This window comes from Rattus rattus, chromosome 4 (assembly GCF_011064425.1).
Source record: "Rattus rattus isolate New Zealand chromosome 4, Rrattus_CSIRO_v1, whole genome shotgun sequence".
Taxonomy (NCBI): domain Eukaryota; kingdom Metazoa; phylum Chordata; class Mammalia; order Rodentia; family Muridae; genus Rattus; species Rattus rattus.
The window spans coordinates 145,143,568-145,166,445 of NC_046157.1; the positions used below are offsets into that span (position 1 = coordinate 145,143,568).

Here is a 22,878-nt window from a genome sequence, read left to right on the forward strand (position 1 = left end):
TTTCTGTGCTGGCTGATCTTTCAACTCTTGGAATGGCCCATTGAACAAAGTGGGCTTACATAGTCAGTAAACTACTGTGGCTTCACAGGACGGAGGTCCCTCTCAGCCTTGGTTTCTTGGATTGCTTGCCACTGTGGCGACCTTCCCTGCCTCTTTGAGGACACAGACCATCTTGTTCATGCTAACTGCCAGCCTTGTGAATGAGATGCCCTAGGAATGGAACTTTCTCTTCCAGTCTCTGCCAACATTGGCTTCCACCTGAGTCTTAACCTATCCAAAGGGGTTTTGTGGGTGATGTTCTGTTGCTGTCCTAGGGATCTGAACCCATGCTAAGCAAGCGTTCTCCTGAGCTGTGGTCTGAGTCTCACAGGAACTTCTTAATTCCCAGCTCACAGGCACAGATACACACTGGTGGCCACCGCATCTCTTTATTTATTTTTAGTAGCAATAAATAGCAAATGCAGATTTTTGGCTCATAAATTTTTTTTTTTTTTTTTCGGAGCTGGGGACCGAACCCAGGGCCTTGCGCTTGCTAGGCAAGCGCTCTACCACTGAGCCAAATCCCCAACCCCGGCTCATAAATTATTAAATGTGCTGTCTTCCTTGAGTTATTTAGCTTGGCTGAAGGTGAACATAAAACTGTAATTGGAACCATCTATCTGCTTAGCCCTATGCTGCCTCATTGTGCCTACACATCTAATTCTAACCACTGCTTTTTTGAGTGGGAGGTGACAGTGGGATTCCAGCTTTCACATAATCTTGTTACAAATAAAAACATTGCTGGGGGGGGGGGCGTGGATTAGTTCCATTTCTAACAAGCTGTTTTAGAGAACCCTGTTTTTACAGCGTGAGCATGGTTGGTCACTGGGGCATAGGCCAACACTAGCACTGGGAAGCGAGGGCAGGGGATGTGGAGATGGAGCTCCATCTGGATCACGTCAGACTTAACACCAGCACATGCCATACACAGAATTCATCAAAGCACAGACGCCAGAGGCTCACTGGTAGAAGCCCTGACCTGTACACCGGAGCTGATGGAGCTTGCAGGCTATGCAGCCTGCAGGTAGGCGGCTGCGAACCTTCCCAAGCCAGTGCAGACCCCATGACCCCAGACTGCAACTCCTCAAAGAAGCTACTTTAGGAATAAATGTGGCTCCCAGGGTTGCTAAAACCACTGTGTCTCTGAAGAGCTGAGTAGTGAGGATTTGAAGAAATGTAAAACATGCCTGCATATCTCATACCTGATTGAGGAGTGTGGGGTTTCCCAGTTGGGCGATTTAGCCAGAGAATGCTTTCTCTGCTTCCGTTACTCACAGATTCTCTTCATTTGTAATTTATGGAGGATTTTTTTTTCTCAATTCAAGTAGAAGTGTTTAATGAGGATAGAGTAGGTCAGTGTTGAAAATAAAAATAACTCAACATTTCAAAGGAAAATGCCAATGAATCTTTAAGGTTGTGTGTGTGTGTGTGTGTGTGTGTGTGTGTGTGTGTGTGTGTGTGTGTGTGTGTTTCCGTGCATGCATGCACTATGACATGCATGTGGAGCTCCGAGTACACCTGCAGGAGTCAGTTCTCTTTTCCACTGTGGGTCCTAAGGGTAGACTCTGGTCCTCAGACTTGGTGACGAGCCCCCTTTCCAACCGGATGTTCTCGAGGCTCCTGCCCTAGTCTTCAGGAACTTGGTGAGTCTGTACAAGGTCATCTTCCTGCTTTGCCAGCCTTGGGTAATCTTTGCAAACGTGAGAAGTCCCAACAATGCTGCTTATTTTTTAACAGTTGAATTGCATCCCTGGGAGAGACTTTTAAAAATTGTAGCCTGCCAGTTTCCCTACTTACTGGGATATGAGAACTTACTGGAAAGAAGGCAATTACAGCACTTCAGTGTGCTGATGCGATGTTTCTTAATCACCTTAATGAGTTCATACAGCTAGAAATGGAATACAATCTTCCATGGGAATATAATTAAATAGGAAAAGCCATTTCCTATACTTGAGATTTCTTCCTCCCCATTCACTCACCTCCCTCGAAGGTGTGCCTTACAGGTTCATAGCAGCAGGATAGTGGGCTAATTTACATAATTCACCTTAGGTCATTAGAGCTGAAAACAGTACAAATACCAAACAGCCTATTTCGTTATAAATCCAACTTTGACCAGGCACAGCTAAAACTTCAAAACTGTTACTTTCTTTTAAAAGTCTGATAACATCATTTACTAGTTTTAACAGAATTATCCTGCGTTGTCTGTCTCTAAATCCAGCCAAGTCTTTGCATTATGCCTTGGTGATCTGGCTTGCTGAAGGCATTTCTCAGGGGATTCACCACCTGAGTCAGTGAAGACTTAAGGATCTTTGGAAACAGTAAGTGGCTTTCCTGATGAATGTTCGTATTGCTAGAGAACCAGGGGAAAGACTTCTGCATTTCTCGAAATGTGATGCTCAGAGAAGGCCCTTTTAAATTTGACGAATATATTCCAAGTTGAGCTATCAGTTTAGTGTGTTGCTTTGAAAACCAGCAGAATGCTCTGTGGCCCACACCTCTCGTGCCGGCACTTGGGAAGCTGAAGGAAGATTACAGTGAGTCTGAGGCCAGCCAGGTTGGGATGCAGTTAGAAAAAGCAGTAGAGTACCATAGGACAGACAAGGCTCTGCTGTCGTCGCACTGTTTTAGGTTTATCTTTAGGGGCTGGAGGATGGCTTAGTGCTGAAGAGCACTGCTGCTCTTGCAGAGGACTAGGGTTCAGTTCTCAGCACCCGCGTGTGTTTGAGTGTGTGCATGCAAGTGCAGGGATCTGTGGAGGTTACCTGCTTTGCGTCCACAGGAGCTGGAGTCACAGACAGTTGACTGCCACTGGGTAAGTTTGTTGGACACCAGACTGGGATCATCAGGAGCAGTAATGAGTGAGCCCTTACCAACCGAGCCTTCTCTCCAACCCCTTATTGGTTTTTTTTTTTTTTTAAGCTTAACCACAAAGGTAGTGATTTTTATCTTCACATACAAGTAGTCAAGAGGATTGGCTTAATCAACTAAGTCAGTCCCGCTGACTGGACTCAGTTCAGCTGTGACATTTCAGGGACTCCGCTTTGTCTTGTAGTTGGGCAGACTGGAGCACTATGGCGGGAAACCTGCTCTTTTGCTTTTGTTTGCTTTGTAATTTCACTTATGAATGTGCGTCCCACCCCACTAGCTCTGCTGCCTTCTTCCAGGAACTTCAGATGAAGACTGGCAATGAAGTTAGGACAGACAGACGGACGGGGACACACACACACACACACACACACACACACACACACACACATAATGTCAGACAGCTATTTAATAGCACCTGAATCTGTACTTCCTATGAGGTTTGAATGGTAGTGGGGGAAAACAGGGTCTCAGGTAACCCAGGGTGGCCTCCAACTCCCCATGTAGTTGATCACCTTGACCTTCTGACCCTACCTCACCTCCCTAGTGCTAGGTGTGCAAGCATACACTGCCACATCATTTTATTTTATTCAGTAATGATTGAGCACAGGGCTCGCACTTGTATGCTGTGGTTTGCCCTGGAGTTATCTGTATTTTGATGCTAATTCTGCTGCCCCTAGGACCCCTACCTAGTCTTGTACTCAGGACTCAGGTGACCGTATCAGAACCTTCTCCCATTTAATTTGTAAAATAAAGGTGAGAGTCAGTGATTTGGGAAAGGGAAGGGAAGTTGGAGGAGAGGAGAGAGAAGTCATCGGAGGAAGAGGGAGCTGAAGACGTGGCATTAAAAAAAGCAAGTTATGAGGGATTTCAGAGCTGGGGATAGGACAGTGTAGTGGTGGATCTGCCCAGTCTAGGCTCGAGCTTGTACTCATGTTAATCAAGTTGTGTTTTCTTAGCTCAGGCATATTCCGACTGGAGAGGTTACTGCAACACACGTGCACTAGTGCTTCTTCCTAGCACTGTGCCTGCCTGCTCGCCACAACCATGTCTCTGCCATGACCATGGGCTCGCCCTCTGAAACTACCAGCAAGTCTCCAGTCACGACAGTTACATTGGTCGTCGTGTCCACAGCGCAGTAACTAAGACAGTGGACTTTTTACTGATTTTCTGTGCTATTTTACTATTCCAAATGTCAGGTAGGAGTAAGGTTTCAGTGAACCCTAAAGCCTTCAACATTCTCAGTCCTCTGCCATTGGACCCTATGCTCCATTCCACACACTCCATGTTCAATGTAAAAGCCCAAAAATTCCTAAATCTTGTGAAATTGATGAAATTGAAAAGGAAATTACTGGGGTTGGGGATTTAGCTCAGTGGTAGAGCACTTGCCTAGGAAGCGCAAGGCCCTGGGTTCGGTCCCCAGCTCCGAAAAAAAGAACCAAAAAAAAAAAGAAAGAAAAGAAAAGAAAAGGAAATTACTTTTGCAGACCAACTGTAAGTAAACTGAGTTTATCAAATCAAGATGGGCTCGATTGCTGTCATAGCATGGGGGTTCCCAAGGAAAACTTCTCTGTACTATGCCACTCAAGTCATTGGAACAGCCCAGCCATCCAGCTTTCCTTACTTGAATAGGTGTTCAGTCAAAGAAGCAAAGGCCTGGGCTGGAGAGGTGAGGGCATTCGCAGCTGTCATGAGTTCAAATCCCAGCTCTAAGGGACCCACCCCCTTCTCTCTTCGTGGGCAGCTGTGCACACACACACACAGTGAGAACACGTCTTATTTTGGTTATACTTCTAATTAGCTAGCTAGCAAGCTTAGCATACATTGGAGTCCATTTAAATCACAACTGAGAACACAGAACACAAAATGACAAAAAGCATCAGTGCTTCTGTAAGACCAGGCAGGAGTTCATGTGCAGAAACCACCCTAGCCCAACACAGTGACTAAAGGACATTCATGAAGATTATGATTTTATGTTAAAAAAGAAATGACCTCCACATCATGGAATGTAAATCTTTTTATTAAAACACTTGTCTTTCCACAGTAGTAAAGTGTTGGCATGTACATATAAAAATAGTCACCAACCATAATTATACTGAATTCCTCTTATCAACTGCATACAAAGTGTCTTCAATACAATTTTTTCCGTATAAAAATACTGGGAAAAATTGATAAATAACAGGTAAGAGAAAGATATTTCTAGGCAATTAGAATTGTTGGGACAGTGAGTCCTGTGGGGTGTTTGGACACAGCCACAGGACAGGCCTCCTGACAGTGCTGCAGGTCAGATGGTAAAAGAAAGCAGAACTGTCTGGGTTAACTTCCTGCTCCCGCTCTTGGGTACTACCATTCAATTCATTGCATCGTGGTTGGCTACCTGTGTTTCCCTTTGATCCCAGACCAAATCACAAGAACTTATGATTCTCTTAGACAATAATACTGAGCAGTACTGAATACCCTGAAGCAGAACAGGGCAACCAACTGTCACCATTTAAGAGGGAAGTCTCAAAACATCCCGCGGGGCGATGCTTGGAGAAGCTGTAAGTTGAGCTGAAGCTGAGAACTTGACTCCAGAGCAGAAGGCTTAAGGGTGAAATGACCACTCAGAGATGGAGGGTCTGCTAACATCACTGGGGTGTGGATTGACCTTGGTAGAGAGACACTTGTTGGCTTGGGCTGGATGGAAAGATTACTCTCTGGAATCGTCTCTGTCAGCCTGCACGTCCAACGGCATGAAGCATTCAATTGGGCAATTTACATTCTGTCAAAATAGAAGAAAAACAGTAGCAGATACTCCGAAAAACAAGTGTGGGGGGTGGGGGTGGGGAGATGTGTCATCGGTGTTTTATAGAAAGGATAACTATCTAGTTTCAAAAGACTAGCAATGTACTGAGCAATAGATAATGCTTAGGAATTTTGTAAATTATAACAAGTTATAATTAATTCATAAGACTTTGTGTGTAAGGGGCCAGTAGTTAACTTTAATCATGCAGATCCTGTCTACCTTGTTCATGCCTGAAGCTCATTAATGGAGGCTACAATGGTTGGCCAGATAGCCCCAGGGACACCCCCTACACCCAACTTCTGCCTGCTCAGTGAGGAGATTATAAGAGATTATTATAAGCTCTTGCCACAGTGCCCAGCTCTTTTACATGAGTTCTGAGGACTGAACTCAGGAACAAAAGACTTCTTTCCAAAGGAAACTCATTTGGTTCACTCAAGAAATGCATCTATCCACTGACTCCATACTCCACCCCTGACTGCATGCAGGGTGAGGCATTGGGGGAAATGTGTGTACACTTACAGTGTTCGTTCTCTGATGGTATCTCTGTGTATACTGGTTGTAGGTGTGGCCAGTGGTACCATCGGGACTGGGTTCAGCAGCCCCGGGTCTGCGGCAGTTGTCACAGCGCCAGCCCTGAGAGGAGAGGATATCATAACTTAGAGCTTGAGTTAAAGAATTTCAGCTCTTGCCCACTGGCAGTATGAGCAGTTAACCAGGAAGCTTCGATGACTCCTGCATGCAGTTATAACTCTTAGAATATATCTTGACTTATTAATCTGTCTAATATGCTTTTCTTCTGACATATCCTCACTTCCTTTCCTGTGTAAGCTCTACTCATCTTTGGTCCCATCTTCATCCTTGGTAGGTTTTCTGCTCTAGGTGGAGGGGTTCTCATAGTCCGCTATGGCTAAAACAATAAGTGACTTGTGAGTGTGTGGACAAACTCCATCACTTTCTGGTGAAGGAAACAGAGCCACAGGGGAGGAATGGCTTGGAAGGAGCCAGAAAGCGCACAGTGGCCTGGAGGTAGAATTGGGTACCCAGCCATATTCTCCCTCAAGTCCTTTCTATAGCCTTCGCTCTGGCCAGAGTGGGATGGGGTACAGGAAGATACCACAGTGGGCCTATGCTTCTTCCCGAGTTTTGCTCTCACAAATTTGCTTTCTTACTGCTCTTGAGCTGGGAGGAGGGAAAACCAGAGCCGAAGGGTGAATGATGTCACCACCAGCAGAAACTCTAGGAGAAAGGGAAATGGATACTAGGGAAGACAGAGAGAGAGGTGCTCTCTCGGGTCTAAGTAGCCCTTGAAGTTCACAGACTAGGTGAGCTGAGCTTGGTAGCCATCTTTTGCCTAACTAATGAGACTTTACATTTATAATTGAAAAAACATTAAGAAATAAGGCACACACTCAGAGGCAGGGGGATCTCTGAGTTGAAGGTCGGCCTGGTCTATATAGCAAGTTCCAGGACAGCTAGGGCTACCTATCAGAAAGACTGTCTCAAAAATAAATGCTACAATTACTTTCTTATAGAATCATTTAAACATTTTTGACATATTTCTCCATTTAAGAGCTTATTTCCCATAAAGCCCTCTTGCAGAATCAATAAAAATGCTTTCATATAAAACCATAACAACTACCACCATCATGTTTCAGAATTTTAGAGACAGGCATTACTCAAAGGGATCCATGTTCATCAGGAACAGGAAGTACTGGAGGCCAAAATCTGCTTCCCAACAAAGCCACTCAATTAGACCATAGTGACTGAGTTTTACAATCTGCTTCCCTGTCTGAGAAAGAGACAGACTGAGGGACAGACAGTCCCCCCACTCCATGAATAGTGGATAAAATGAGACCGTCAATCCTGTAGGCTGCCCCAGATCTAAGAAAGTTCTGATGGGACCCAGAATCTGTCTTGTGGCCACATCAATCGCCCTTTTTCTTTTAAAAACAGATTTATCATATGTTTTTATTTTATGTAATAAGTGCTTGCCCGCATGTATGTCTGTGCACCACGTGTGCCTGGTGCTCAAGGAAGCCAGACAAGGACATCAGTTCTTCTGGGACTGGGTGTCATGGACCATGTGAGGAGAGAAACCAAGTCCGGATCCCCAGTTGAACCACAAGTTCCGTAAGCACAGAGCCATCTCTCCGCTCCCAGACTCATTTTTAAAGACTATTTTCCATCACGCTACTTTTAATCACTGGTAAATGCCATAGCATTAACCAGTGAACGTCACTGTGGACTGAGGGGTGTTATTTCTTATGGATATTATGGTATTATTTCTTATGGAGTTCGGGGATCCTTGAAGGTCAAGCCCTTTATGTAACAATTTAATTTCTAAAAAAAATTAAGCACATTCATTTACATATGTGTATGTACACACATGTGCCCCAGCATGTGTGGAGGTCAAAGGGGAACTTGTGAGACCGGCCCTATCTTTTCCTTTTTTGTTTGGTTTTTGGAGTCAGGGTTTCTCTGTGTAACCCTGGATGTCCTGGAACTTGCTCTGTAGACCAGGCTGCCCTTGAACTTAGAATCTACCTGCCTCTGACTCCTCCAAGTGCTGGGATTAAAGGCGTGTGCCACCATCTCCAACCCCCTATTACATTTAAGTTAAAAGTCATTTTTGAAATTTCAATTATTAAAAGAGGAAGTGGAAATTGTTATATTGAAGAAGGGCACATGCTAGAAATGACTGAAAATTACTGGCTTAAGTAATGACTTTCCCCGCCCTCCATAATTCTCTTCCTCTTCAAAGCTAATTTCTTACCAAAAAATTCCAGAGGAAGGACTGCCTCACGGAGCCAGCTCTTTCTAGGACAGGAAGTATGCTCACTGCCTCTGCTTCCTTCCTTCACTCCCGACGGCCATCCTAAACCCCAGGTGGCTGGTTTATGTTTCTCTTTGCTATGACGCCTCCTTACTGATTGCAGCCCATCCAGAACTGAATTAGTCAAAATCTCCTGTGATTAGCTCGGCTTGACAGGGTATGCTAATTTACTGTTTTCAAGTATGTCATTAAGAGCCAGGGCCACCACTTCTTCCCAGTTTGTCTATTCTTAGCTCAGTATTAGAATGTAATAAGAGAACTATTTTTAGATTGGGCAAGGGCTCAAAAATAGTGGCATTTTCTTAGATCACAGTATTAAAAATGTGAATAATACTGCCACTGAGATGCTAGTCCATCAGCACAGAGCTGGGGGCTTAGTGCTACACTTCAAGTGAGGACAAACAGGACAGCCTGAGAATTTTAGTCATGGCAGAGAGTGCTGAAGCTATTATCAACTGGGGAGGTGTGGTAGACCCATTGTGGTGCTTTGAATATGCTTGGCCCATGGGAAGCGGCACTCCCTGTTGGAGGAAGTGAGTCACTGTAGGGGTGGGCTTTGAGGTCCTCTGTTCACGCTTTGCCCAGTGCAGAAGAGAGAGCTTTCTTCTAGCTGCTGTGGAAGACAGTCCTCTCCTGGCTACCTTCAGATCAAGATGCAGAACACTCAGCTCCTTAGAGTACCCTGTCTGCCTGGACACTGCCATGCTTCCTGACTCGATGATAAGCCAGCCCCAATTAAATATTGTTCTTTATAAAAGTTACCTTGGTTGTGGTGTCTGTCCATAGCAGTAAAACCCTAACGGAGACAGCCATCTTAGGGGCTCTTTATGAGGTAAGGCCCACCTGTGCACACAGCACATCCATGTTGGAACCAACTCTGCCCTATCTAAACACCAACCAGTCTTACCCGCTGGCCCCCGAAACACGTGCAGGAGCAAATGGCTCCGAGATACTCTTTCTGCCACTGTTCTCCTACGTGGTAGGTCTTCCCGTCGTCATAACACGTTGCTTCATCTGCACGTGGGCACAGAGCAGAAACAGTTGTAAGACCAAGGACAATCATGTAGATTCAAGTTGATGCACCTGCCCTCGACTTGCAGGAGCACAGACCAAATCTCATCAACTTAGGTGTATCACAAGGAGGTGTTCCAAGGCCTTGGTACATGACATGGATGTACCAAGATAGGCCAGACGGGAAGACTGAAGTCATATTTTAAAAACTGAGTCTATACAACACTTCACTGCAGATGATCAAAGTGCTCAGGTCATGAAAGTGCCAACATGCTTGGACATGACATTCAGTCATGATTCACTTCTGAAGCAAGCTACTGGTTTCCCAACCACAAGACTGACAAGCCCACCATGCTGAGCCCAGCCCATAAACGAGTGTTTTGGCTCAGTTAGGAACGTGGGGGTACTTAAAGGTCTAGAAATCATTGTTAGGATGACGTACGGGGATCGCACTTGAATTCTCCCTTTCCATTCCCAAGACACGTGCAGCTCATCCGCTGGCCATTTTCTCCCTGACGATCCCACTTCTCTCCAATCTTGTAGTTGACACCGTTGTCATGGCACCATTCTGGAAAAGTGGGGACATCGCAGGCAGAGAGTTAGTTCTGACTCACGGGACGTGAATTCATACGGAGGGAGAAGTCCAAGATGAAATATTTCTTCATCATAACATTTAATATTTTCCAGGCCAGTGTTAAGACATAACACTACCACCAACATCATTACAGAGGACCATTCAGCAATTCATCTGGCTCCTTAGTTTTACAATTATGGAAAATTAAAATGGGATTGGAGAATTTAATATATATATATATATATATGGTTCACAAAGATCCTAGATACAAAATAATTTAATTAAACATTAAAGAGAGGCCAGGCATGGTTGGGCACGCCTTTACTCCAGCATTAAGGAGGCAGAGGTAGGTAGATCTGAGTTTGAGGCTAGCCTGGTCTACAAACTGTGTGCAGCACAGGCGGGTACTACACAAAGAAACCCTGTCTCATAAAACAATGACCAAAGGGGGGAAAAAAAAATCAAACAAACAAAAAGATTAAAGAGATGTCACCTGTTATCACCTGATTCATATAAATGAAGAATGAACAAAATGTAACAACCAACAAAATAATGACAATGAGTGAATCAGGCTTGTACAAGTAGACGAGTCCTAAGGAGTATCTAGTCACCATGAGCTGTGTCTAACGTCATAGGTAAAATGCCCTTTAACCTCTGAGAGTTATACTAAACAGAGTTCACTTACAACAGTCATACAGTGCAGTGTTTTCTCCACTTTAACAGTTCAGCCTTCCTTAAACTATAAGCAAATGTGTTTAAGGCAGATAAACATTTTCAACAGACTATCGAGTCAAAGGTTCATAGATAAAATTATTGTATACTCCCACATTTGCACTGACTTATTAAACACACGCAAACTTCACTGTGGTTCACACTCTGAGCGGAAAAACCACCTGGCCAATGCCAAATGGTGCCCTCCTGACTCCGGCATGGTGTACTGCCCACTGGGCTCACCCAACTGCACACTGAAACCACTTCTTGATTTTAAACCTTCAGCCTGGATCTTGCTAGTTCACATAAAGGAAAACGTTACACGGAAAACTTTAGAGACCTATTAAGTATCATTCCACAGAATGTGGGTTCTATAGTTGTCCATAGGCCTGTATCTATGACATATGGTTAAAATATGAAGACATAAAACATAAAGACATGAAAAAAATAGAAAGTCAATAATAATTATTCCTCTACAAACAAAGAATAAATGGTTATACATCCCAATACTAAATCTCTAGACACAGATAATTCTTAGGGTCATTTTCACCAATAATTAAAAAAATTAACATCTTTAAAATTTGAAAATCAAATATTTCCAGTTAAAGTTGATCTTAACATTTATTACATTTATTGACTTCATGTGTGTGTGCATATGTGTGTATGTATGGGCATTAGTATCCCACAGTGCATATGTAAAGGTCAAAGGACAATTTGTGGGAGCAGCTGGCACCATGTGGGTTCCAGGGATGGTACATCTAACTCACCAGCCTTGAACTTGGTCCTTAAATGTTGAATGCATTACTAAGACACTTCCTCTATACGTTTGGGATATCTGGATTGTGAGATCTCTCTCTCTCTCTTTCTCTCTCTGTGTGTGTGTGTGTGTGTGTGTGCGTGCATGCATGTATGTAATGTATAACTACATGTAAAAATGCATGTATATTTGTTTATGCTGAGAAAGGTAGTGTTTGTGTGCATAAACACTCATCTCTGTCCTTATTTAATTCTAAAGACTGAAAGGAATTTGGAGCTTCTGCCTGCCCGTCTCATAACTTCTCAATTAAACTAAACTCCAATGAGATTTTTAACTTCAATTTACATATACCTAAACATTTCCAAAAAGCATATCACCACTACACATATATATTTTTAAGGACTAGTTGGATTAGTACACAACTCTTGAAATGCAGTCATATTCCACACAAGTAAAATTTCCCATCATCCTTCTATGATGCAAAATGTTACTTTGAGTCAAACAGTCTATTTCCGTTTGCATCATGTTTGGAAGAGCCCGTGTCTGCCAAACATGCTTCCGAGGCCAACTAGTGCAAACGCATGAGCTCGAAGAGATGGAGAGGTGAGTGGATGGAAAAGGCAAGCTACTCACTAGATGAATCGCATCTGAAATGACCACTGCCAAAGCCCAAGCACTGGCAAGTGAGCTTAAAGCCAGAGTCAGACAACCGCTCCCATTCCTCTCCAACGGCGTAATGGGAAACCGTGTAAGGGTCAAAGCATGAGTCATCCGTAGGCTGGTTCAGGCCTTCGTTGACTATGAGAAGGAGGAGAAAGGGGAAAAAAAGGAAAAGACATCTTATTGATGGTTATTGACGAAGAAATGGATTTACTGTACATCATGACCTAATCTAGCAGCACTAATAACACAGATGTTCTTCTCATCAGCAACGCTTTGACGTAGCCAGTGGGTACTTGCCATAGTGGGGTCAAAGAACATCTTCCTTTGTTCCCATCTTCTGTTTCAAATCATTCCCAGGAAATCTGTTTCTCATGACGTGAAAGAGATCTTCAGACATTTTTAACTAGCTAAGAATGTGGGCAGCGATACTCCAAGATCCCTGAGCATCAAGCCTCTCTTTCCTCATCTATTATGGGATAATAATATAAATGTTCCCACTTCTTTGGACCTTGTAAAGGCTACATGAAACCAAGAAATCAAAGCACTGGCCCATCATCATTAGGCAGAAATTACTAACTGCTGTTAGTCAGTAATTAACAATTATTGTTAGGGGCTGGAGTGATGACTCAGCACTGACTGCTCTTCCAGAGGTCCTGAGTTCAAATCCCAGCAATCACATGGTGGCTCGCAACCATCTGTAATGGTATCTGATGCATCTGAAGATAGCTACAGTGTACTTATATATAATAAATAAATAAATATATATCTTTAAAAAATTACTGTTAGATACCATTCTTTGCTTATACTAAGAGTCTTAACATTTTTACATAACGTTATAATGCAATCTTTGCATCACGGCATTTCTTTTGCAAAATATATATTCTTATGGTTACTGTAAAACTAGACAAAACTGGCTAGCAAGCCAGAGAACTCAGCACAGTGTAGATGACTTAGAAATAAGTAAAAAGTCCTCATTGGATTTCCTAAGATTTCGTCCCTCTGTTTTAGAAATCTTTATTTTAAGAATTGAAAATATTAGAAATTATTTTTTAAAGCTAATCAAGGGCTGAAGAGGTGGCTCGGTGATCAAGATCAATGCTTGCTCCTCCAGAGAGACTAGCATAGCACGGGAATGTGTCTCAAAGGTGTCTATAATAACTCTAGTCACAGGACATTCGATGCGTTGTCCGTGTTCCACGTACAGGTAAAACATAAAGATGTATTTACAGTGAGAAATAAGATACGATTGGTAAAAATAAAGTGCACCCCAAGTTATTCTTAAATGTAAAATAAGCTAACTTACTATGACTGACTTTAAATCCCATTGTGGATACATCTTTTAATAATCAAAAGTGCAAACGCAATTAATATTTCAAAAGCCATCATTCTGGAAGAACTAAAGTCTAAAATGTTTTGAAGGTAAGAGGACCTGGTAAGGACACTGATGGAACCAGGAGCTGGAAAGAGAACAAAGGGGCTGGAACTCTCGTGGGTGTCACATTTTAAAATATCTAGGAGTTAGAAGTCTGCTCTGACATTCTGCAGCCTGAGCTGCACGGCCGTTTCAGTCCAGCACACTGTGTAGTAGGATTCTGTCTGAAACACACCAATGTGGAAAACCACAAAACCCCTGTGCTTTTGAAAAAACCCCTTTCGAGTGCCATTTTACTAGTGAAGCCACAGGCAAATGCTAATTACTGTTGATGGAACTCTCTGCCCACTTCTGCACTGCCAGACAGGCAACTGCTTAACTTAAAAGTGAAATAGCAGTCTTCTCTCAGAGGAAGGAGTCTGAAAAGAAGTAAGTGGTCCTACCCAGAAGTCCTGCTCCCCGGAAGACGTGGGAGTTAGCCCTTACTGTGTTAGAAGACTCGGGACCCACAGTCTGTTATTCCCTAACTCACACTGCAACTTAAAAAGCCAAATGACACACATCAGGCTTCAAAAGACATTCCAGAGGATACACATGAGTCAAGGATCATGTGACCTTTCTTAAGACTCCTCAGGATTAGATTTATTTAACCTTTAAGATGTTGCGAACTGGTCATTTAACCTTTATTAAGATTTTGCATGGGGGTCATTTAATCTTTATTAAGTTTGTATGATGGCCATTTAACCTTTATTAAGAGCTTGCATGTGTATAACATGACATTGATATATATGGGTCTTCAGACACATATAAAAGGGCTGGAGAGATGGCTCAGTAGTTAAGAGCACTGGATGCTCCTCTGTGGACCAAGGATATGTCCTTGTACCCACATGGTAACACAGCCACCTCTAACTCCAGTTCCAGAGGATCTTGCCCCCTCTTCGGGCCTCCATAGGTACTGCATGCAGGTTGCACAAAGGCCTCAATAAATGCAGGTAAAACACCCATGCACATAAAATTAAAATAATTAAAATCTAAAAAGCAGTATATAAAATGGAAACTTGGAGTGGGGAGCTCTTTGGAAAGAAAGGGGCAATACTGGTGATGTTTTTACATTAGGAGCAAAACCTAAGCCATCATAATACAACACTGTAAAGGAAAACTAATTTATAGGTATTCTGTTTGGGTCAGGAACACTTAAATGGACCATGGTATGGGACAAGAGAATAGTGAAAGCTACCATTGCCTCTGTTAACTGGACACTCAACAGGAAGGGCAGAGTGTATTGGACTAAATAACATTATTGTCCCTCCCAGTCTTGGCATACTGTCATTCATACATATGTGTTGGTGAACATCCTAGGACTGCCTAAGGGGACATTGCTGACTGCTGTTGTACATACAGTCCTTTTTCCTAAGTTCAGACAACAAGGAACAGTAGACCAAGCCTTCTCTGGGCGGATCCAGCAAGAATCAGGTGCCGAGCAGGCCAGCAAGGTTACCTACCAGTGTTGCCTACAGTAACAACCTCTTCTCGGACCTTGTGCCTCCTCTGGTTGTGCAGGGCCTCCACTATGATGTTGTAGGTGACCCCTCTGGTAAGGCCAGTCAGAGTCGCACTGGTAGAAGTTCCAGGAACTTGGAACTACACACCCAAAGCAGGAGAAAGCATTAAAATGAGAAATAAGCATGAACTTCCCCAGTCTATTCATTATTCATAACCCCCACTCCCATCTAAAAAAACGACAAAGGGAGAGAACAGGGGCGGATAGGATTCAACTCAGTCAACACAGATATTAAATGAATGTAATGAATCGTCATTTCTGCTAGATTTTTCTACCTAGGTATTCCACAATTCCCAGAAACCCTCACCTATACCAGTCTCCTCTGAATGCTGTGGTCACTAGAACTCTGGGCAAAACCCCCTTCATAAAATGAACACCACAGGCGGAACAGCACATGCCACACAAGGGGCCAACACAGTAGAACTTGGGTTTTCCTAAAATACTGTCACATCCCCAGACTGAAGTTTCTAAGCTAATAAATGTCCTACGGTACAGTCAATTTTAAAATTTCTGCCACTTTCTAAAAATAACACAATAAAAATTGATTCTAGCACCTGTGGGACAAATTAAAGAACAGAGTTTCAGAGAATCGATCTCTCATAACAGCTGGTACCCAAAGGTTCACCTAGTCTTCCTAGATGCCTAACCGATAACGTGACTCTTCAAGGACAGACACCAAGGGTAGCATTTCAAACTTCATACAAATTATTTTTCTTTTCTTCCGAAGATCACTGTTCTATCTATCTGTCTCCAATGTGAAACAATAACAAAAGTAATTTCATTTTCTCTACTGAGTCAAGCAAGCTCAGGGATGCTGTCTGAGTCACCATGAGAAAACAGCCAAACAACCTCCAGCCAGAGTTGTAACATCTGTCCTGGGAGGGTAGGCATCTGACACAAAGCTATGGTTGCTTCTAGATGTCACCGTTATCTAGAGAGACACTCATAATAAGGGCTGTAATATATACCTGTAAGGGCTCTTCATCGGTGCCAACAGGTTGGCATGAAATGATGTACTCAGAACTCTCCTGGAATGGCGTCCAAGAGATGGTTGTCTGAGAGAGAGCTTCTTGTCCTGTAGAGGCATTTGGATTGAGCCCCGGAACATGAGGATAGAGGTGGTAGTCTACGTCTCCCCTGGGAACATGACCGATTTGGACCTCCTCATCTACATTCGGCAGGTATGGTCTTGGCCTAAGCCTGACAGGGGTGGCCGCAGTGGGTGGCGTGGTTCGCCTAAAGCCATGTTCCTCAAAGATCATTTGTTGCCCAACACTGGGTTGTTGGTGGGACGTGCCAGGAAGCTGAATACCATTTTCGGTGTCATACCCAGGGTTGGTGACGAAGGGGGTCTTTTGAACTGTGGAGGGAACATCCAAGATCTCTGGTCCATGAAGATTGGGGTGTGGAAGGGTAACCAGTTGGGGAAGCTCATCTAGCCAAGAGAGAGGTTAGAGCCAAAAAAGCAAAGCGCGTTAAGCTCAAAGAAGAAGCAACCAATCACCATCAATCCAGGCAACAACTGTATATCAACCCGATCAACGCTCCCAGACAGCCAGCGGTTCTCAGATCACAGAACACTCTAGAAAGAAATCTGGATTTTTTTTTTTTTCTTTTCACAGATTTCTTTATAGTTTAGATGGGGGGAAAAAATGTTAGTTTGAATTCTCATACAGACAAAGCTTTGAACCGCTGAGCCCCACAGACAGCCATCTCTGCTCCAGTTAAGCCTTTGCAACTAACTGAAATATCTGAAGTTCAGAAATCAAATAATAAACAAATCAACACAAATCAGAGAGGTTTTACTCCCACCATTAAAAAGCCCCCCTCCCTGCCTCAACCCCAATTCAAACAATCTAGTTTGAATTTCTGCAAGGTAAAAGAAGCTTAAGGCTGTAGAAAAATAAATGAGACATTTTTAGAGCATGTTAGGTGACTCGTGCCTAATAGTACAATATATAAGCCATTCTGCTAGAAAAAAAAAAATCCACGAGCGATGTGTCGAAACGTAGAGAACTTCACCCTGCAAACCAACGGTCGGTTAGGAGTCTTTACCTGTCTTTTTCCTCCCAATCAGGGGCTCACTCTTCTGATTGTTCTTCAGGGCGATGACGTAGATGGTGTACTCGGTTCCTGGCTCCAGACCTGATGGGAAACACAGCCATTTCATTAGGTTGACAGGCATGGCAAAGGTACGGTGGCTCAGCAGAGGCCACCGGGGAGCAAGGACTCCTTCTCTGTGAAGTCTCAAAGGGCAGATCGGCTGCACTTCTATCTTACCCTACACTGTGCAGCCAAAGGCCACTCAGCCAGTTAATCGTCCTACAGTCACAGCTGACCCCTGAATGAGCAGTTGCATGGTAACCTTTCTGGAGGATTCTTTCATCCTGTAGATAAACTGTCTATACAGCAGGCTGCCAGTTCAATGTACATTTGGGAGAGATCAGAGACGTCAAACTTCTGTTTAGGCCTAATCATGGACAGCTGTCAGTGACCGAGCAAAAATCAGGAAGTACCCTGCTTAAACCTTCCCATATCGGACTCTCATTTTCTTGTCCTGCTATTGCAACAAAGAAGCTATAATCCCCTGATATCTGTGTGCGTTACAGGGACTTCAATATCCAGGAGATGCTATACATACAATTTATGCTATTTGGGGGAGCGGTGGCAAAAATAATGAAGAATTTACATCAGAGAGTAATACATCATAGCTGCGTCATATGACAGCACTGAAAGTACACGCTCGGCATTCATCTCTCTTGAGAACACTACTGTCTCTAAAAAGAACATCTAGATAGAGTGCTGGGCACCCATTCTCATGAAACAGCATCAAAGACACAATTGGGGAGCATTATGGATTTGGGGGAAAAAAATCGCAGCACGGAAGCAGTACCAGTGATGGTGGCCTCCGTGACACCAGGGCGGGGCCGAGGGACCACTTCTCTGGGAGGGGATCCAGGTTTCTCATACTTGATAATGTAGCCAGTAATCCTGGCGCGGGGTGCCTGCCATGATACCAGCAAGGAGTTGGGTGTGGTGGTCAGGAACCGAAGGTTGGATGGGGCATCAATGGCTGAAAGGCAAGCAAAGCGACACCTTAGAAAATGAATGGCTGTGAAACCGTTCTCACAGTGGAGCGCCCAGCCCTAGTCAACAGAAGAGGGAGAGAACCTGAGAGTCCTGGGAGCTGGAAATGGAAATTCAGCTCCCTAACTGTCTCTAAAGTTTACACAGCTGATGACAACAAGCGCCCGCTGACATTTCCCCCACAGAAAGGGTAGTTACCGGTGGAGGCATCGATGACCACAGGAGAGCTCCGGGCATTATCGTTGAGCGTGTACAGGTGGATCTTGTAGTCAGTGCCTGGCTGTAAACCTAGAATTAAAAAAGACACGCCTTTCTGATCCACTCTTACTTTAATGCTTGCCTACGATTTCTTCAACTCGATACGATGCCAGAAGCCGTTCACGGTGGAAGAGTAAAGTGCTTCACGGTGTGGACAGGTCACCATTAATGAGAAACCCAGTTCAAAAGCAGCTCACTTATGTCCTGATACTGCATCATCTCTGATGACAGCTTCCCTCTCTATTATACACGGTGCTGTATGTAATAAATGTCACTATAAATTCTGTTTTTTAAAAATCTAGGCATGCTAATGCTAAGGACTATATGTTACTATTTTATATCTTTATGTTCTCTGTATTAACTAAAAAAAAAAAAAAAAGGGTTTCACTATGACTGTTTTCAAACTCACGTCCTCCCGCCTCAGACTCCTGCCTCAGACTACAGTGTGCAGATTTCCATTAAACGTTAATGAGCGTTTTATGAAACAAGGAATTCGATAAAACGAATTCGATGAGTGAGATTTGTAGGTCAAACAAAAGTCAGGAAGTCAAGAGATCGTGGAATGGCAATCACATTCTCTGTACCAGACCCCAAGTATCTGACGAGCCCGGTTATCCTGCAGGGACACACAGTCAGGCTGCCGAGCGCACTGACCTGTAATAGTATAGCTTCTGACATCCGGGCTGATGGTCCTCTGAACCGGGGTCTGGCCATTGGCTGGAATGGCATCGACTTGGAAGCCAGTGATCGTCTCTGTCTTCGTTCTCCAGCTAATAGTGATGGTAGTTTCTGTAGCGTCCGTCACACGGGCCCTTCTTGGAGGGCTGACATCTGTGTAGGAGCAGAGCTAGAGATTAATGCGTGCTTGGCTCATGCATGTAAGGTTTTGATATTTTTAAATGGGTCCTCATTAGACAAATACATCCAATTCGGGAAATACACCGACGAAAGGTAGGTTAACGGTATTGGGGAAATATGAAAATGTTCACTTCTCAGGTCTTTCCTTTGGAGACGGAAGAGCTTTCTAAATAAATGGTTCCCAGGGCTGACTCTCCAGTGTCTTGAAATATGTCAAACACGAGTGACAATGATTAATTTACTAATGTGAGGTTGTATGGTAGGAGTCACACATAGACAATTGGCAATAACGTGCAGGTGACCAGCATTCTGTCATTTCTGTGAGGCTTCACGTTTTAATCATTCCATAGGTGACAGATAAAACATCGATAGACAAGACCAGACCATGGACCTAATTTAGCCTCGTATTTCCTATGGCAGGAGAAGGTTCATCTTCCTCACACTGAACTCTGCGAATACAGACCCTCACAAGTACAGCGTAGAGCAGTTGCGAGCTTTAACCCATCAGCACCAACACAACACAGGGAAGTGCTCCCACTTGTTTCAGTGGGTCCTTTCCTGGATGGCTTACAAAACGGATTACGAAAAACGATAAGCTGTTCTAGCAATATCCAGATTCTATTGTTAAGTCAGTGGCTTAATTCAAAGATCTATGTCGACTCACACTCAGGGTCTGTCAGTAATAAAACATCAGATTACTCACTCTCCAGAGTCGTGACGACTCCCTGAGCTGGTCTGCTTGTCAATGTGTCCTTGAGAGCATAGACGCTGACTTCATACTTGGTGGCCACCTGGAAACAAGAGTATGAGAAGCTTTGGCAGTGGTGTTGCGTGAAGCCTGGAGCTCCAGAGCATTAGAGAAATGCAGTGATTATAAAAGACCATCTGCATAACCCAGCAAACCCCAACACTCCAAGTTCCCAGATCAACTTCGCTTTTATCTATGACTGACGACACATTTAGACTAAGTGAATTTTAAAATGTTCTCCGGGGTTAAGTCCAAGCAATCCACAAGTGGTAGTAAAAAAGAATAAGAAAAATCAGCATTATTTTGCCTTTATGATCTGACAGGTGTAAATCATGTTTTGCTTTTTTCTGATCAGAGAAAAGTAAGAGAAAGGTTCTATTCTGTCTCTGACCCCTCTTGTGCTGCTTCTCTTGGAACTGGTCTTGTGTTAAGACATGCATTAAGCCCTTATAGGATCTTAGCTAATTCTGCATGGATAGAAAGAGTTTTAAATATTATTTGCTTGCTTGTTTGAGGCAGGGTCTCTCTGTGTGTCTCTGGCTGCCCAGGAACTCACTCTGTAGACCAGGCTGGCCTTGAACTCAGAGATCCACCTCCCGAGATGAGAGCACACCTGGCTGATCTTCCAATGTTTTAATGAGGGCAGTGTCAAGTTAGGGTGGTGCTAAATGGAGAATGCTTCACGCCAAAGAAACACCACTCCTAAAAGCCTAAACTCAGCCAGAGTGGATAAATAAATTGTTCCCTACAGAATACCACGTTTAAAAGAATAAGCGGGGGGGGGGGGGGTTGGGGATTTGGCTCAGTGGTAGAGCGCTTGCCTGGGAAGTGCAAGGTCCTGGGTTCGATCCCCAGCCCCGGAAAAAATAAATAAATAAAAGAATAAGCGGAATACTTCTGTCAAAGATCTGCATGAAATCCAAAGCTATTTAACCATTCTAGTTCAATAGCCATCTTAGGTAATCTAGAAAATCCTAGATCAACATAAAAGAATTCTATTGTACACGTTTGTCACGCACTTATTTGATGGTAGAAGGAAAGCACACTAGGTTTATTTATTATGAGATGGCACCTGATAATCTCTACGAAATGACCTACTTCCCTGCTCCACAGATGGAAGCTCACTTCTTACCATGAGCCCTGACACAATCACGGAGGTGCTGTCTGGAGAAAGGTTGATTTCTTTCATTGGTCCTGTCTTCTCCTTCGGGGTCACCCGCACTCGGTAGCCAGTGAGCTTAACACTGGGCGCTGTCCACTGGGCAGTCAAGGTGGTGGGTGACACCTGAGTGAACTTCAGATTGGTTGGCGCAGGAATGGCTGTCGGGATGGTCATTGGTTAAAAGGTTATCTTACAGGGAATGAGGAAAGGGGAGGTAAAGCAAATTTTAAGAAGGAGAACGGATTGTCCATGTAGGGGCTGATGGACTCCCTGGCCCAGCAGAGAGTCAGCACAGACAAATAATAAAAACGGAACCTCATACCGGCAATTCCTAGAACCACCGGGAACACCTGGGTAAACGCCAGGACTCCAAGAAACTTTGGGTCTTATCTCCCTACCCCTTTAGAAACCAAGAGTTGATTTCCCTTACTAGTCATTAGAATTATTCCCCCCCCCCATTTGTATGAAAAAGAAGAGCAATGGCCCTTTTTCTATATAAATTATCTTTGTATGGGAAACCATTTCACAGAGTATTCCAGCCAAGAGATAGAATTGTATTTATTGTCTCTTTTATTTGGACCCCATGGCAGATGTCACTGCTAAATTTGAAGTATTCTCTGCGGAGCAGCATAAGAAGAAAATTGGTTCACAGTAGAGGCAGGAAAGAGAAGCAGAGAGCGGTAACACAGACCGTCACCTCTATATGTTTTGAGCATTCCGACCTTGCTCCAGAAGTAAAGCATGAGAGGGTAAAGGATTGTGGGAAGCACTTGTCCTAATGACTCTGTCCTATGCATCGGATCATAATCCTTTAAGCAAATGAAGGCCCAGCACAGGATAACCAGCCAGAGAAGACCTTCCCCATGTGTCCTCTGATCATGTGGCAAGGAAATGCCTGGCTTAGGGTCAATTCTCAGAGTAAGCTCTCTTACTTCATGTGTGGAGAGGGAGTGTGGATTACTTAGGAAATAATCCACAATGTAGTATCATCTTCAAATGTCTTGCTTTATAGTCTTTAAATATATATATACATATATATATTTAGTATATATCTGCACGAATATGCTTAGCTACTTTAAATTTCTTTTGAATAGACTTAGTTCATTAAATATAACCTAACTTTTATGGTATGCTACCATTCCTCGTTAAAGAGGGCCCTTCCTATGACTTCGAGAGCGTTTTCCCACTCTCCCTTACGTGGGAATCAATAGCCCGGTAAAGTATGACGTCAGCAAGGCATAAAGCCACTGCTCCCAGAAGCACCCAGCGGTGCAGTTACCGATATACCTGTGGACTGGACTCCAATCAGGGGCTGGCTCTCCATGCCACCGTGCAAGGCAACCACACTGACTGTGTACTCAGAACCCGGCCTGAGGCCGTGCAGCTCTGCGGTGTCGTCGTCACCATCAGGTGCAGGGAAAAGCTCATGGATTCCATCCTCAGGGCTTGAGTAGGTCACCCTGTACCTGGAAACTTGCCCCTGTGGGCTTTCCCAGGCAATTTTGATGGAATCGACATCCACATCAGTGAATGCCAGTCCTTTAGGGCGGTCAATGTCTGTTAGGCAAATTAATGGTAAGAGGTTATGTGAAAA

General features: G+C 43.8%; 1 protein-coding gene across 10 annotated transcripts in view; it reads right to left on the reverse strand.

The window, feature by feature from the left end:
* Positions 1 to 4,903: 4,903 nt before the first annotated feature.
* Fn1 (fibronectin 1) overlaps positions 4,904 to 22,878 on the reverse strand; it is a 67,770-nt gene continuing 49,795 nt past the window's right edge. For 2 of the 10 annotated variants that reach the window (XM_032901304.1, XM_032901302.1), the window contains 14 exons: positions 22,572 to 22,841; positions 21,255 to 21,442; positions 20,078 to 20,165; positions 19,171 to 19,347; positions 18,457 to 18,546; positions 18,065 to 18,244; positions 17,227 to 17,316; positions 16,140 to 16,606; positions 15,113 to 15,251; positions 12,209 to 12,373; positions 9,976 to 10,101; positions 9,430 to 9,536; positions 6,209 to 6,322; positions 4,904 to 5,665 (listed from right to left, as the gene is read on the reverse strand). In XM_032901304.1, the coding sequence (XP_032757195.1) occupies positions 5,594 to 5,665; positions 6,209 to 6,322; positions 9,430 to 9,536; positions 9,976 to 10,101; positions 12,209 to 12,373; positions 15,113 to 15,251; positions 16,140 to 16,606; positions 17,227 to 17,316; positions 18,065 to 18,244; positions 18,457 to 18,546; positions 19,171 to 19,347; positions 20,078 to 20,165; positions 21,255 to 21,442; positions 22,572 to 22,841 (2,273 nt within the window). In that variant the 3' untranslated portion in view covers positions 4,904 to 5,593. The remainder of the gene's footprint in view (positions 5,666 to 6,208; positions 6,323 to 9,429; positions 9,537 to 9,975; positions 10,102 to 12,208; positions 12,374 to 15,112; positions 15,252 to 16,139; positions 16,607 to 17,226; positions 17,317 to 18,064; positions 18,245 to 18,456; positions 18,547 to 19,170; positions 19,348 to 20,077; positions 20,166 to 21,254; positions 21,443 to 22,571; positions 22,842 to 22,878) is intronic. The other 8 variants (XM_032901311.1, XM_032901309.1, XM_032901308.1 and 5 more) reach the window with 5 other exon arrangements.